The following is a 15,516-nucleotide window of genomic DNA, read 5'->3' as shown; positions in this document are numbered from 1 at the left end:
CAGATCCTTTGAACATCCTGGGAGGCAGATCCCTGTGTCATATACCAGCGTCTGCTGCCAGCAATGGAAAGATCAATGTGAAGAGAGAAAATGGAAGGGGGGAGGGAAATACCCAGGCGGCTCTGGTACCCCGCGGGAAAAAAAGCTGACGCGTTAGCTTCGTATTCGGTGCGGTTTCATAGCCGAGCATTCACACTCTCGGGGCTACGTCTACCAAATGATCGAGTGGCTTATATTGGACGAGATATCCCAGTATCCGACAGTAGATCGCCCAGTGCTGTAAGGGCTGCACAAAAGCTGATTACGTTGGCTAAGAGCAAGTCTTATCCGGCTGTCCTTAGTCGAGGATGTCCTCCTCCCGACTATACTATACTGATTGCGTTTGTTCACTAACTCCAGGACCTCCCTGCACAGCATGACGAAGCAAGATCAGCCCCTGATCTTTATCCTGCAACCGTCCTCCTCCCAATCACAGAGGGAGAAAGAGCTTCAGGCTTCCGAGCGCAAAGCCCACGCGGCCAAGGTCGCGCACGCCCGACGCCGACACGTGCGCGGCGTCGGTCAAGTCAGGCAGGGGAGAACAAGTAGCAGGACAGCGTCTGGCGCAGTTGGCCCAGGGAGGTCGACTCAGGCTGCAGATTCCAGGACAGGTTCGTGGGATCCGATTTGAACGATTTCCCTTTGCCAAGGACTGTACACTAACCGACCGACCTGAATTTGCCACAGATGATCATTGGATAGAAGAAGAAGCACAAGAGGATGTTCCAGCTGCGGCCCTCGTCCTATCTCAACATGCTCCCCTACCGCTTTCACCACACGGCTCGTCTGATCCGTTCAGTTCCCAAGCTATCCCCATCACGCCGCGAGTGAATCAAGTATTACAATATGCCACCCAGTCGCTGGCCAGCCTCTTTGCCACGAGCTACGTCAGGAGATTGTTCTCTGAACCGTACAAACAGTATTTCGACCCCAAGGGTCTCCAGCCCCTGATCGAAAATGTCAGATCGTTCTATTGGACTTGGGAGTGGTCGTCAGCCGAGGAAGGCTCACTCTCCTCCTATGTCTCGTTGTACGCTACATCCATGACACGATTTATGCCTAGACACACGCATAAAGAATACTCGATGATGGCCCTCACTCTCCGGACACGAAGTCTCGAGATTCTGCGACAGCGAGTAAGCGATCTGGATGGGACTCGCCGACCAGACATGGCGCTTATCATGAACGTAATGCGTCTATTCCGCATGGACTCGTTCGCCGGAGACGTCAAAGCGGCGAGACTGCATGCGAAAATGATCCGTGGCTTTGCAGAGAGTGTCCCAGAGCTACAGCAAAGGGGCCACTTCATCCGCATGACAGTGTACAATGACATCGTCTCCGCGACCAACCAGCTTCGGCGGCCATTGCTTGACTATGACAATTGGATCCAGCCTTTCATGGACGAGTGCAAACGACCGATAGCACACTACCTCCCATTCGAGCCCGCCAACGAGAAAGACATCCACTATTCTGTCTCGCTATATCAATTGCGCAAGGTCATGAAGCGGCTCCAGTGGTATCTGTCCTTTGTGAAGGACGGGGCAAGCTTCACGCCGAGGACGTTAACAGAAGCAGAGAATATTCATCGCTGGGTAATAATTTCCGCCCAAAAAGATATGGCCACCATCTTAAACCTCTATGTGGACATCGCCGTAGATGATGAACCTCTCCATCTCACAAACATTGCCTTGACTCTAGCATTGATCATGGCCCTCCAAAAGAGCATGTGGGATGCACTGCTCAACGGCGCAGATATCTGCGACTCTTCTCGGGCGGTCCTACCACGGTTGGAGCCGGTGATGAAATCGATCCTCGAGACTTCGACCTTGGAAGAGCTGCATTACTACCGGGAAGCGCACTTCTGGGTCTTCTTCGTGGCAGCTCAAATGGAGCAGCTGAAACTCAAGTCATCTCCTCAGAACCAGGCGCCGTCGCCCTCATTGTGGTTCAACAACATGCTTGCGCAACAAGCGCGGTTTCTGAACTTGCAGAAATGGTTCGATGCACGGGAACTGCTGCAAAGGTTCGTTTTCAACGAGTTCTGGGAGCCGTCCGCAAGCGTTTGGTATGAACCAATGGTTCAGAATCTTAGTGGCCCTACCAACAGGGCCGCGACCGCTCTCAACAGCGAGCAGTCAGCGCTGATACTCGCACGACCTTCGAACACTGCCTCGGGGCCTGCCACCAGCGGCATGCCGCCTGGCAGAGCTCGCCTCCTGCGGCCAGGTGCGTAGCCGCCGTTTCGATGGAAGGAAGGAAGACAACAACGAAATGAAGGCCTCTTTCCGCGAAGGAATTCTGATGAAAAGCCACCCACTTTTCAAGTACCATGAAGGTCTACGGGGGTCAAAGAGTGAATGAAAATTAGTCACCAAGGGTGTTAGTTCCTCCTCCAAAGTCCAGGCTAGTCAACCAAGTGAATAACCATGTGCAGTACTTGGCGAGATCTTTCCCCACGACCACAGGTAGCAATATCAGGAGAAATAATTCTCAAAATAAAGAACAAAAAGAACAAAAAAAAAGATTTGATCAGATATTAGCCCTACACTGTTGCTCTTTGAACCCACTCAAGCCCTCAGCTACGAAACCCACTCGATATATATGTATATATGTTCTGAAGCTCTCAGAACACGCCCTCGTCACAGGCCCGTCTCCTGTGTTTAGTCCCACCCAACCACCCTGTGAAAAGCCCTCGGAGAGTCAACCAGTGTGCGGACCAGATTCGAGGAATTCCTCTGACGCTTCAACAACGAACCTGGTCCCAAGCCCCCACCCGCCAAACCCGTAAATGCTGCACAATCGGCAGACGGAGGAATCCATTTTGACGTCGAAGCTCGTCCCTAACCTGTGAACAGGCTTGGTCCGAATGTGGGAGGAAATTGAAAGACTTTAAATTATATGTTTGGAATTAGTTTGCTGGTTTATTTGTGGGGCCGTTTGTGCTGGGGGTGGCAGCGAAAGGTGCGGCAGAATTGTGGTTTGTTTGGAGTGGCCTTTTGCTGAACCAACCGGGCAGTGTTTGCGGTGATGCCTAACTTCTGGGATGCTGCGAGAGCCATTGCCCGAGCTGTAATCGAAAGCGTAAAGCCGTGTGCCAACACATCCTACAGCGACCAGTCTCAAATCGTGAGATCGGGGAGTCAGGGTGCCGAAAGAGGCCATTTGGCAAGGAGGCGGAAAGGTGATATCGTGTTCTTGACTGTATGTCAGCTCGCAGCTTCTCTAACTCGCCCAGGTTTGTCCAGAATACGGGAAACCATCCGGAATGATTGATTCAATCGATACGGCCCCCAGTAGTATGAAGGTCAGGGTACTGTCTCAGCGGAGTGCACAGATAATGTCTAACAGCATTCCCATCAACCCTTTCGAATGGATCCAATATATTCGTGGATCAAGAACCATTTCTTCGACGTCTCTGGAAACGTGTTGCTGGCGACGGAAGACGACAGGTTACCTCCTTTTGAAGCAAATCCAGAGCGGGCTTCTCGCGAGATTATCAATTCGCTAGCGCCTTCTTTCTCCTGCTGAGGGTTACGAGCTTCCACTGTGGGCCTACCAGCATTGCCTTGATAGAAGCCCTTATCACCAATTTGTATAGACTTGAAATCGCACAGCCAACTCCATACACAGGTTGGCAGCCTGAGTCAAAAGACAGGACTTCTTCATGCGTCCAAGACTCTGGCATTGCGGCTAAGGAGCCCATCACTCTGGAGGGAGTAGATAGTCCTGGAATTCGCATAAACCTAGGAAGCATTAGCTGTCCGTAAAGCCAATCTAGGCCAATGTCTCGGAGTTCTCAGCATTCCCCCTCGAGCCGGATCTGTGAAATGCCCGTGCATTGGGAAGTCCCGGTCAGTGATTTTGTCAGGTGTCGCCCTCGCGGGTGAAAAGGGCGACCTCCAGTCTCGACAATGCAGTGTGAACAGGGACGTCGTTGCGTCAACAAAGAGACTGTCCAGACAGACTGGGGCAGTTGTGGTGAAAATGATAACGCCAAGACTCCATAAGCTGCACGATAGCTGCGCCTTGCTCCACCGCACATATATTTCATTCTCGCTTCCGCTTGCTCCACCGTTCTTTCACGTGATCACGCTAGACATTCAAAATGGACTCCCTTGTCGTTCTCTCCATCCTAGTAGCCATTTGCCTCTTTGTCGCCGACTACCTTCTCTCACAACAACGCATCGCTTACCCTATTTTTCAAGAGGCCATCAACATGGCAGAGGAGTATCAATCCGAGACGGACAGTGACTACACCAGCTATTGGCGTGACTGGGTGAGTTTCCATTCAATCTCCGACTGCCTCACTTTCATCTCACAGGATAACCAACCCCGACTACTTGGTCCCTGGACAATGGATGAAACTCAAAAGGTAACGCGCGCTAACTTTTCATGTCCCAACCTCAGTTCATCTCCTCGCGTGGCAACGAGTACTTTTGTGAGATCGATGAAGAATACATCACCGACCGCTTCAACTTGACTGGCCTTAACACGGAAGTCCACTACTACCAACACGCCCTCGACCTCATCACCGATGTATTCGACCTCGACTGTGAAGATGACATGCGTGAGACGATCGAAAAGTCTGCCCGCCACCTCTACGGTCTCGTCCACGCACGCTACATCGTCACCACCCGCGGCCTGGCCAAGATGGTTGAGAAATTTAAGAAATCCGATTTCGGCCGCTGCCCCCGCGTCATGTGCGAGAGTCAACCCTTATTGCCCTTCGGACCCAGCGACAACCCCGGTCTCAAGACCGTGAAGCTCTACTGCGCCAAGTGCGAGGACATCTATAACCCGAAATCGTCCCGCCACGCCGCCATCGACGGGGCGTACTTCGGCAGTTCCTTCCACAACATCTTATTCCAAGTCTACCCCGCCCTGGTCCCGGTCAAGTCTAGAAGACGGTACGAGCCCAAGGTCTTCGGGTTCAAGGTGCATCACGCGTCCGTCTTGGCTCGTTGGCAGGATGCGGTGAGGAGACAGCAGCGCAAGCGCTTAGAAGACGCGGGCGTAATCGCCGAAGGGCAGCAATTGTTCATCGAGGATGCCGAGAGCAGCGACGGGGCCGGTGACGACCGTCTCGAGGAACTCGACGACGACGAACTCGGCGACAATGGTGATCGCAGAATCGCTGCTGCCTCTGGTGACCCGGAGGGTGTGGCCTTGTACGGAAATGCCCTGGCTTCTTGACCAGCTGCGCACTGAAACGGTAGAATCATGAATATGCAATTGACGAAGGGCGTTACGAGATCACGGCAGATGGACTCAATGGGATTGGATAGTCAAGGAAAGCCTGGAGAGGCGTATGTATCATTGATTGCAGGCACAGAACGTGTTTGAGCATACGGGGCGTCCGGGGCGTCTGGCCATCATATCGTCCTGAACACACGGAAGGGGAATTCATGGCTGCTTTGCGGACCGGAAGTTGAGAGCTCGATCGGACCCCAAGGACGAGGAGCACAGTGCAGACGGCATGGCAGACCAAAGTCATACGGTTAGTATTTAGCTGAGCCTTCTCATGTCGATACCGACTTTTTTTCAATCAGCTCCATTAGGGCAGATCCGCGTTCAGGAATTTGTGAACTTTCATTATGACCGGCACGCAAGCGATCATCGCTAGGCATCGCTAGGCCATCGCTATATTCCGAGCCGCTAGCACTGCTCCTGATCAAAAATACCGCCCTTCCCGAGCCTTGGCCGCGTCGAGGTCCCCAGCATCAGCCATGACGGCGTCGTGGACAGCTGTCGCGGTGGAAGAGGGCCAGGATAGGCATTCCGCTGGCTCGTACTCTGAGACCTCTAATCTCGTCGTCTCCTCTTGCCCTTGCGGCCCGTATCCTCCTGCGCTTCGTCCACCTCCTCATCCTTCCCTTTCCTCAACTCCTCTGGCTGCAGGCCCCATGCCTCGGCATCAATCCAGTCCTCGCCGTCAGACCACTCGCCCACGTGGCCCTCTGTTCTGCACCAGTTCCAGACCTTGTCGCGCATCCGTTTCGCCTTGATGAGTTTTCCCAGCACCGCCTCGTAGCCGCGCACGCTCTCTTCTTGTTTTTGGATGTACATCATCAGAAGACGCCGGGTCTCCATGAGTTCGTCGACCGGGAGACCGAGGCGGGCTAGGCTTCGTGGTGGTCGGTGATTTGCGGCGAGGACGGGAGGAAGCAGGAATAATGGATCAGGTTGAAGGAGGTAAGAGTCCATGGTGGACACGGTCGACTCTGGTGAGAGTGGGGGAGTCGGTGCGGTCGAACTGTTGTGCTCGGCGGCCAGGGCTCGAGTAATCCTTCGCGTGGGTTTCGGGTGGCTCTCATCTTCGGACACTGCTTCACCTTCCTGCTCCTGTTGTTGCTCTTGGCCATCCTCTGCCACAGTTATGGACGTACCCTGGGCCCCCTCTGCGTCAATCTCAGCGGCGTCGTCTTTCGAGGCTGGCTCATCCTCTCTTTTATGTACTCCATTTGTTTTGGGATGTTCAGCTTCATCACTGGTCTCTTCTTTGGCAGGTTGCTCGACTGTTATCTCAGGGTGCAGCCGAGACTTGCCGGCCTTTGCGTCTTGTTGCCTGGCATCTGTGTTCGGACCGGTCTCTAGTATACTGGCCACAGTTTGGGATGCCTTCTCATCCTTCCTTCCATTTGCGTAGTTGTGCCCATTGACTCCGTTCGGAGTGTTCTCGTTCTCGAAGCCGCGCTTCCTCTTCCTCCCCGCTTGCGGTGTAGGTATTTTGGGCTTGGGATCAAAGAGATCCCAATCATCTCCACCTTCAGTGCTTTCGAGGGGCATCCACGACTCGTCTCCCATGAACTGCCTATTCAGATTCTTGGCCCGCCAGAGATTAGCTCTTTCTTGACGCAGTGTCTCTTCGGTAGATTTGATCATATCAGGAAGGGCATGGTCGGTAAAGGGCAGAGATAGTGTAGGGTGGCTTGAAAGCTCAGAGGGATTTTTCAGGGGACATAACAGCTCTGGCACATATATTAGCAATCGACTTGACAAAGAGAATGCAGGGTAGAAGGATACCTTCGAGCCGGATACCGGCGTATGCGTTTTCATCTTCAGCATCGGCATCGGCCTCAGCATCGCTTTCGCTGTCCTCTAGTTCGTCACCAAACTCGTTATATCTTCTTGGGTTGCGTTGCAGGATATATCGGGTGTATCCAGCATGTTCGATTTTCTGTGTGCGGAGTGAGCTTCTGGAGTCTCCATGACCCCCTCCACAATGCTCGAATGTAGACCTACTTGTTTATGGCCTTCTAATCCGTGCGGATAGGGCAGAGCGCCGGCATGAATATAGTTGGCACCACGTGCTAGTTTATGACCTCTGTTTGTGGCCGCAGAGGTGACTTGAGTGGTGGGACCTGGTTGTGGAGGGAGGGTTAGCTCAACGTTTCGCAGCGAGCATGTCGTGAGGACTCAAAGGATTGTCTACCGTCTCTTTCGCGCCGTAAGGTTCTTTTGAGCGCTGCGATCGTCTCTGCGATTTCCACATGTTGTGGAGGCATGTTGGCGGTCGTGGGTGCGAAGGGGGAGTGGCCGTGGAGGGCGAAGGCGGACAAGACCAGCCCAGACAAGTTTGAGGGCGATCTCGCGGGAGTGAAAAGGGTAGAGGCAAACGACGAGAGGTAGAGCAACGATCAATTACCACTCAGCATAATGAGCAGACTATTATGGACCTGATATTGGAGATGTTGGGTCGTATGGCCGACGAAGAGGGACTTTCAAACCTCACCCTCCCTCACTCCTCATGCGGTTGTCCACAAGCAACTTCGCAGCCTATCACAACATGCGCCCTGAAGTTGGAGCTCGGCAAACCTGCCTGAATAAGAGTCTCCAGGGTTCACGGGGGATTTTCCAACTTATGACGCAATGCCGCCAGCAGAGCAACAGAGATTTGTGTATAGAAGTCCTGGAGTACTCGAAAGCAACCTGAAGCAATGAGTCCCATTCCAGATACCACAGAGCCACGTCTTTTGAGTCACCCATGCACGCCCCGTCTTCTCATGCCTTTTTTCGATCCTTCTGCTTTGCCATTGACCGGGTTACAGGCCTCGCATCCTTTTTTGCGTAAATTGCCGCGGTGAAGGGACTGGGACTAGTCAGTTGTTGTATCGCAAAACAGTGAAGGATTCTCACTCTTCAAATCGCAGGGCACCGAGATACATCACAAACACTTCCAACGTCAGGAGCACACCCGCCGTCCGACCATAATACAAAGCCGTGCCCAGGAACGAAAGGGTGCTCCCCCAGTACATTGGTGCGCCAGTGACGTTGAAGGGAAATCCCTCAACTTTGTGATCCATCAAGATGCCAAAGTAATCACCCAAGTACGTCCCAGTGACGCCCAATGCGTACATGCTGGACAAGACGAGCACATTGCCAGTGAGAAAGAGGACAACTCCGATCTCCGGCTGATGTAATGGAGGATAGATCGGCTGCTGCTCCAGCGCGGTCTTGTAGAGGGAGTCTCGAATAACACCGATGCCAAAGATGGTCACTGCCAGGGCGTAGCAGCCATAATAAGGCGAGCCAACGGCCTTGGTTAAAAAGTGAGTTTTGTGCTCTACTCCAGTCAGTCTGGGGCTGCCGTCAGGGGAAAGACTTCTTGCCTTGTCGGGCGACGATGCTGTTGCGGTCAGTTCGTCAATATGCCAACACTGGGGAGCTCTGTGCTTACTTCCAGAAGATTGGGTTGAATGCAATGGCCGCTGCAGCAACTTCAAGACTCTGTCAGTTCGTGGCCCATAGGCAGCCGCCATTGAGCTCGCCCCTTACCATAGAGTGACGACTGAGACGTATCAAGAAATCCGACCTTCTCTTTTCCCGTTAGGCCGACGAAGAGGTTCCGTGTCTTCTCCATCTTGGTGGCGAGATGACCGAGCTTTGCTTTGTCGAATGTGTTTTGTCGGAAAGACACGTGGGAAAGTGAAAAACCCGAACAAAAAGGAAGAAACACGCGAACCTGAATCGAGACGAACGATATTGCTTGGCATAGATATGACGTGATACTATCTACAAACCCGTTGCTAAAGTCGCCCGTCCCTTACAATTTCATATACTTCGCTCTGTTCTTTCGGCAAACGGCAAAGTGATTGTGATAGCGTTGGTTTGAAGGATGGTGGATGAAGTATTTCCCTCTTACTCGAAGGGAATCTTCCTTGTATTGTAAGCAAGCAAATTCTTCGTGGATCGCAGCACAACTCGTTGGGGGATACTCTGGAGCCCATCAGCGAAGGAGAATTATCTAGCGCTGTGGGTTGGGCCTCCCTGATGTGGTCATCCTGGCTGCCACAACGAATAAGCTGCTTAGACCTTGACGAGCACGTTTCCCTTCTTGTCCACCTTAACTCTACTGCCGCCAGGCAGAACTCTCAAGGTCTGCCCAAAGTATGCATCGACCACGTTCATATGCACTGAGATCCATTCATCCTTCTTATTTGGCAGTATCCGATAGTTCAGCGTCTGCCTGCTGATGGGGACCAAGCTGATCGCGCCCGCTTTCGGTCCACTGAACGCGAAGTCCTCGCTCGCCTCCATGGATACATTAAACGTAAGATAGTGCATGCTCGGATTCTCGATCGTGAAAGACCACTTGTCCACCTCAACTTTTGATGGTCCGAGACTAGTCGAGGCGACAGTGAGCATGACTCTTGGTTCGGCCATCGGCGCCACAAGTCGAGGCACTTCAAGAAGCGTGGTGCTGACTTCTTGTGAGTCCTGTCGACGCCAACCGATCTGTAGTGCGAGTTCAACAGCCACCGTGTGCCGGTCGCCAAGGATCAGTTTCTGCAGTGTGAGGTCAAAGTCAAACGTTTCCGTGTGATCTGGTGCTATCACTGTCGAGATCCTTGTATCAGAGTCTTTGGTTGCAGTGTCTGCCTCTGTCGTTTTCCTCACAATGCCAGTACTTGCCGAGCAGACGGCGCCCCCTACGATTTTCGTAGCCGTAAGCAGAATGGCTTCGATGACCAGAGGCTCTGTGGCAAAGGAGTAGAGACTCGCTGCAACGGAGTACAGATGCCTCAGACCCAGAGGGGTCAGTGAATCCGAATGTTGCGGGGGTGCTTCGAAGAAATTGGGCCAAGGTCCTTTGTCCAGTTGGGGGATGAAGTCGTAGTTCGCTTCGAAGGGGCGGATGACTCCAACATCGACAGTCAATGCCTTCGTAAGAATCGTCTCCGGTTCTGAGTCCAGGCGGTACGTCGCGAGAAGTTCTACTTCGTGATCGACTGCGGCAGCTGTATCCGTTATGCGGAGAGACACGACAAGCCTTCCTGACGATGGAATCGTCCCAAGTTCACGTTGTCCCAGCGTAAGCACACCCGATCCCGATGCAGCCGCTGGAGCAGTTTCTAGTCCATTCTCACCCCACATCATCTGTGCAGCGCCTTCAACTGGGCTGATCATGCGGGCGTCGAGCGACACAATTGCCTCTTCCGCTTCCTCGTTCAAAATCTCAAAATCAATTGTTATTGATTCGTTTGTGTAGTATGATCGTCTAAGTCCCGGAGCCGCGATCTTGAGCTTTGGCGGTTTGGGCTGTACGTTGATCTTATTGAAGGCATTGGACTCCTGTCCAAGTGATCGAGGAGTGGGTATACCGGCTTTCGATTCCCACCACTGAATTATCGAGTGTGAAAAATCGGTCGAGGTCGCAGCAAATGTGAGAGTCTCATCGTTGATCATCAGCGTAATGGAAGCCACTGAGACTTCTCCGGCTTCCCTGGGCACGACATGGAGCTTGAATATTTTGGTATGATTTGATGGAATTGTTAGATCAGCACTGCTCATCTGCGACGCGACGACGCCGGCTGAAGATCTCCTTGTAGATGATAAGGACATGGTCGAGGATTCAGCCAGGCGGACGTCTATGAATTGGGCAGCCGCGGTGTCAGCGGGACTGCATTCTCCTTCCTTCGCAACCAGATAAACGGGTTTCAGACCGCCTTCGAAGACAACCTTGATGTCCGAGAGGCGGATGGCAGGGAGACCGATCTGTGCTCGAGACGATATGCAGAGTTGACACTCCACAGGCTCTCCGACAAACACATCGTGTGTCGAGAAAACGAACGTTGCAATCAAGGGAGAAAGAGCCTCGTCAATACCCATTGCGACAGACAGCTGCCCATCCTTGGTGCTGGATGGCGTGATCCCTTGGCGGAGATCATAGTTAGTGTTCGGCTTCTGGTCGAATACCCGATTTGAGAGCTCCCAGATCAGCTGAATGAGCAACTCGCCATCATCGACATGAGCAAGACAGTCAAGGAGTGCCCAGCCAAGCCCTTGGAGTAATTTCCACCATCCAGCGTGTCTCCAGTGTTGGGAGTGCCATAACCGTCGTAATGTGGTGGTTGCGTCTGACCACGACTGTGCCTGGATTTGCTCAAATGCTTTCTGGAGCTCGAGAACCTCAACTTTGCGCATTTGGCCTCGCTTTGCGAAATGACCAATGGCGGCATCCAATGTCGAGACGATCTCTCCCGCATAATCATACCCAGGGCTTCCGTCTGTTGGCACCTCACGGTATGGCTCCAGCGCAAGATACGTGTCGTAAAGATGAGCCTTGCTGGCAACCATGGAAGCAGGTGAACGACCTGGCGACTGCCTATCTTCCTCTGGGATCTGCAAGGCCCAATTTCGACGCGCATGGATGCATCTCTTTGCAATATCCAGCCAATATCCCTCATGATGCAGTTGTTCCCAGGGCACACAACGCTCGCCCACAGGAAGTGACCTATCCACATCAACGAGGACAGGAAGCAGGCCAGGGGTGTTGGGGAGCTTTGCATGTAACAAGGGATACTCCGACCGAGATACCAAGTCCGCCATGACCATTGCCCAGGCAGTCTGCCACGCTTCCCAGCCATAGTTATCTGTCCCCTTACCCCTTCGGTCGACCAGATCTTTGATACGATCTCGGTGGGCAACCCATGATCTCACCGCTGTCGCAACTTGATCGGTCCACAAAAGACATCTGATTGTGCGAAAGGCAATGACGTCCGCCAATAGCCTTGCTTCATTGAAACGCGGGCTCCAAACAGCGATCGCATCAATGATTTCGGCAGCAAACAAATTATCATAAGCAGTCTCATAGTTCCGACACGCCGCGTCCATCTCTTGCCGGAACTCTGCGAAGACGCCGAGCTTGAATTCATATCGGACATTCCAGCCTGGTAAAGACAGTATGTGCGAGCTTCCCGGCTGTACAGTAGGTTGTGGGGCCGCGTTTCGATTACGCTTGCGCCGTGCATGCTTTGAAAGGTCTCGGTAATAATCTACACAAACAGGATAAAGAGACGAAAGAACAGAGTTGACAAATGTATTGATCTCTGTAGGCGAAGAGTCATGGGCGAGGAACAATATGCTCTTGCTGTCCAGGCCGGTGGACCGTCGAATGGTACTGAAGCGCTCTTCAAGGTCAGAAGGGCTAATGATACCATCTCCAAGTAATATCACCACAAGTCTGGTCTTGTAATTTGCCGACGTCAGGACAGTGCGCACATTGTTGATCTCGGACTTCAGCTTATTGTCCTGGAGTGAACTTGTGTTGGGGTCGGAGCTGAGAGTAAAGACGGTCAAGAGGGCGCAAGGTAGTCGCGACTGGTGCTTTGTGATCCACAGGGGAGAGATGATGCCGTCGGGATACAACGGAGAGCTGGGCGTCAAGGGCGACAACGGAGAATGCAGTACAAGTGCTGGCGGTGGACTTCCATTTGCACCGACAGCTGACAGACGGGGAGAATGGGGAGGGGGCGGTGCTTTGCGAGGAGGAAGAGTGTAGACCTGCACTATGTGTCAGCGTTACAATCTTTGCAAGTTTTCGTGGTCCAGGGGGCGCTGACCTACCCGTCCGACCTTGACTATTTTGAAAACCCTGCCATTCCTCGCGGTGTAATACTGAGAGTGCCACGGAATACCTGACGCATCTTGTTCGCAGAAAGATTGGAGCAACTGCTCCGCCAGCGGACCGCTGACAACAGGCGCATCGACCTTGATTCTGAATCCACCTTCGTGCAAAAAATCGTGGGTCTTTCCCAAAGGGTCTGGCTCGCTCGGGCTTCTCGTGTTCAAACCTGAGAGAAGCAGTAAAGGCAGGTTATGAAGGACGTAGTCTTGTGGGAAACGGTCCATGATTATCGGACATCTTGCGTTCTGACCGTCGTCAGATGGCAATCAGAGAGAAGCGCAGCTCTATCTCACAAGGGTATGCGAGGACGGTAACAGGTCCAGGAACAATGTTGTCAAGCCTGTTACATTGATCCTTATTGATGTCTGAAGGTGGAGGTGAGATGGAGCGAGACAGCCTGCGCTCGCGGTACTTTCCAAATTGAGAACCGGTCGCTTCCTTGGAAATCTATCCCCGTCAATGCGCTAAACTCACTTGCACACTGGCATTCTCCTGAATACTCTTTCTCTCATCATCCGACATGCGAGGATACCTGTTCTTCGCCCTGGAAGCTGTAGCCCTGTTCTATTGCGTGAAACCTTGTCACCTTTGGCGGATTGGTCACGACTCTTCTTTTCCACATAGGGTTGTTCCGATGACCACTCGACGTCCAACAGAACAAGCTCCACTAAGCATTTGGGACCACAAACGACTGACCTGAACGAGCTCATCCGGTTACGTTTACGCGGATACTTCCGCTGGAGATCTCGGGCACACTATCCGGTCTGGTAGCGACCTCTAGGCCGAATCTCGCGGGCGTCCTGATGCGCATAACTTGGGGACGGATCTTGCAGTCCGCTATGGCAGATTGCTGTCGACCTGGACACCTCACATAGAGGGGTTCTTCTGCTTCTTTTCCTTGTTGCGATCCAAGGTTGGCCCACTTCTGTGCATGTGTCTCTTTTCGTGCTGATGACGGTGTGGACCCAGCATTTACATGACTGACATAAGCTTGATGTATAAGATGCATCTCGGGCGCCGCTCTCTGTTTGCAACCCGCGGTATTCGACAGGTCAAGGGCAGTTACCGGTTTGGGTATTTGTCTATTCTGTCACGGCCCGCAGAGCTAGGAATCCGCCACAGCTCCACGGATGGGTAGGTCTAGTTTCTTCCAATAATGCACTACGCTGACTAGACCCCACTCGTTTGTCATGGCGCGCCATGCGAAGCACAGATCGTGGGCCTGTCTTTTCCATCCCATCTACCTTGTATACCCTGTCATTGCCGCTCTTTGGCCGCTGTTCGCTTACCAAGCCATGCGAGAAACGGCCCATTCAGCTGGATCGTGGACTGGCTAACGGGCCATTCAGTGTGAGCTCCAGAGGCGACATCTGCGGGTCCGAGTTACAAGGGTTGCGCAACAACAGCGTCTGCATCGGGAAGGCGCACAGAGCGGCAAGACGGCAAAAGCCCATCTCCGGCCGGGGTCTCGCGACAGCGCCAGTTACATCGTTACCTGCGGCCTAATCTGACGGGTGACAAAACCTCGAACCCCATCGGGTGTAGGCCCGAGACCCCAGTGCACAGGAATACTCGACTACGCCGTGTCAAGGTGAACGAACGCTGTTTAAGTACGTACGCCGAGGTCACGGGGGGGCGCTTCTCCATAGCCTGGTGCTAAGGCATTCCTCCTAAGAATATCCCGTCAAAGGCAGCAAGCCGAGCACCCAATGAATGCTCGTTGCGAGGTGGAATTATTCAGCCGGACAATGCAGGGAACAGCATCAAACAGCATTCCTAAAAGAGTAGGTGCTCTAGGCGCTAAGTCCTGGACGGTACTTCGACTCCACCCGGTGGGTCATACGAGGTTCGAGAAGAACCAATCGACGGATCTGGCTATCCACTCTGCCGTTTCCGGCGGCGAGTCGAGATCCATTGAGATCCAGAGCCTCGTCAGACTTGCCTTGGTTTGGCCGAGAGTTTCAGCTTATGGCAACCGCATCTGTCCAAGTCGGCAGGTGGTGTGATGGTGCACCAACACCACACGCGCGTTCTTTGTCCTTGGTGTCATGGTCGAGGCCCGCCCCTTTTGGCAGCAGGGAATGTTCATGTACGTAAAGATGATCATCCCAAGCCGTGCATCTGTGGCCGAGGTGTCAGGAGAGCCAAGAGGGGTGGGCCGGTTAGTCACAAATTATTCAGCTGGGCCAATCCGAGTCCAAACTGGATCTGGGCTATCATCCAATATGCCGGCTGATGGACACTGACGAGCTAGGCTCTTTCCTATCCTTTGCTCTTCTGGAGGTGAGCTGGAAGTCTCCGCTCTGCCAAATGTCTCCGAGTCATCTGTTCTAAGTAAGGTTTTCGAAAGAAGCCCGTTGGGGCATTGACGCTGAAGCTCCCCCGGCAAGCGCTGCTATTTGTCACCGAGCCATCCGACTGAACAAAAAGGCCCCTACTCCTCACTGAGACTGACGCTCTACTCCAGAACAGCGTTTTCCTCCCCCTTTCCCAGCCAGATCCGCCCTTGACGAGCTCGACAAGCTGGGTCGGATGTGTGTGCCTCGTGGCCCAAGAGGTGTGACCGACAA

At 53.1% G+C, this 15,516-nt stretch overlaps 5 protein-coding genes across 5 annotated transcripts; 2 read left to right on the top strand and 3 right to left on the bottom strand.

The window, feature by feature from the left end:
- Positions 1–415: 415 nt before the first annotated feature.
- Positions 416–2,273, top strand: AYL99_11566 (hypothetical protein; the record flags this gene model as incomplete). Its single annotated transcript, XM_018843072.1, has 2 exons — positions 416–650; positions 727–2,273. The coding sequence occupies 2 exons, from the start codon at positions 416–418 to the stop codon at positions 2,271–2,273; spliced, it is 1,782 nt and encodes a 593-aa protein (XP_018687832.1).
- A 1,871-nt stretch (positions 2,274–4,144) lies between these two features.
- Positions 4,145–5,232, top strand: AYL99_11565 (hypothetical protein; the record flags this gene model as incomplete). Its single annotated transcript, XM_018843071.1, has 2 exons — positions 4,145–4,315; positions 4,447–5,232. The coding sequence occupies 2 exons, from the start codon at positions 4,145–4,147 to the stop codon at positions 5,230–5,232; spliced, it is 957 nt and encodes a 318-aa protein (XP_018687831.1).
- Positions 5,233–5,841: 609 nt separating this feature from the next.
- On the bottom strand, positions 5,842–7,544 carry AYL99_11564 (hypothetical protein; the record flags this gene model as incomplete). The annotated part of the gene is made up of 4 exons (XM_018843070.1): positions 5,842–7,007; positions 7,063–7,216; positions 7,282–7,400; positions 7,472–7,544. The coding sequence occupies 4 exons, from the start codon at positions 7,542–7,544 to the stop codon at positions 5,842–5,844; spliced, it is 1,512 nt and encodes a 503-aa protein (XP_018687830.1).
- Positions 7,545–8,040: 496 nt separating this feature from the next.
- AYL99_11563 (methylene-fatty-acyl-phospholipid synthase) lies at positions 8,041–8,899 on the bottom strand (the record flags this gene model as incomplete). The annotated part of the gene is made up of 4 exons (XM_018843069.1): positions 8,041–8,128; positions 8,176–8,616; positions 8,717–8,756; positions 8,815–8,899. The coding sequence occupies 4 exons, from the start codon at positions 8,897–8,899 to the stop codon at positions 8,041–8,043; spliced, it is 654 nt and encodes a 217-aa protein (XP_018687829.1).
- A 446-nt stretch (positions 8,900–9,345) lies between these two features.
- AYL99_11562 (hypothetical protein) lies at positions 9,346–13,170 on the bottom strand (the record flags this gene model as incomplete). Its single annotated transcript, XM_018843068.1, has 2 exons — positions 9,346–12,822; positions 12,886–13,170. 2 exons carry the CDS (start codon positions 13,168–13,170, stop codon positions 9,346–9,348), a joined length of 3,762 nt encoding a protein of 1,253 aa, XP_018687828.1.
- Positions 13,171–15,516: the final 2,346 nt, after the last annotated feature.

Source organism: Fonsecaea erecta (assembly GCF_001651985.1).
Source record: "Fonsecaea erecta strain CBS 125763 chromosome Unknown Scaff14, whole genome shotgun sequence".
Classification (NCBI taxonomy): Eukaryota; Fungi; Ascomycota; class Eurotiomycetes; order Chaetothyriales; family Herpotrichiellaceae; genus Fonsecaea; species Fonsecaea erecta.
This window is presented reverse-complemented; position numbering and strand designations above follow the sequence as displayed.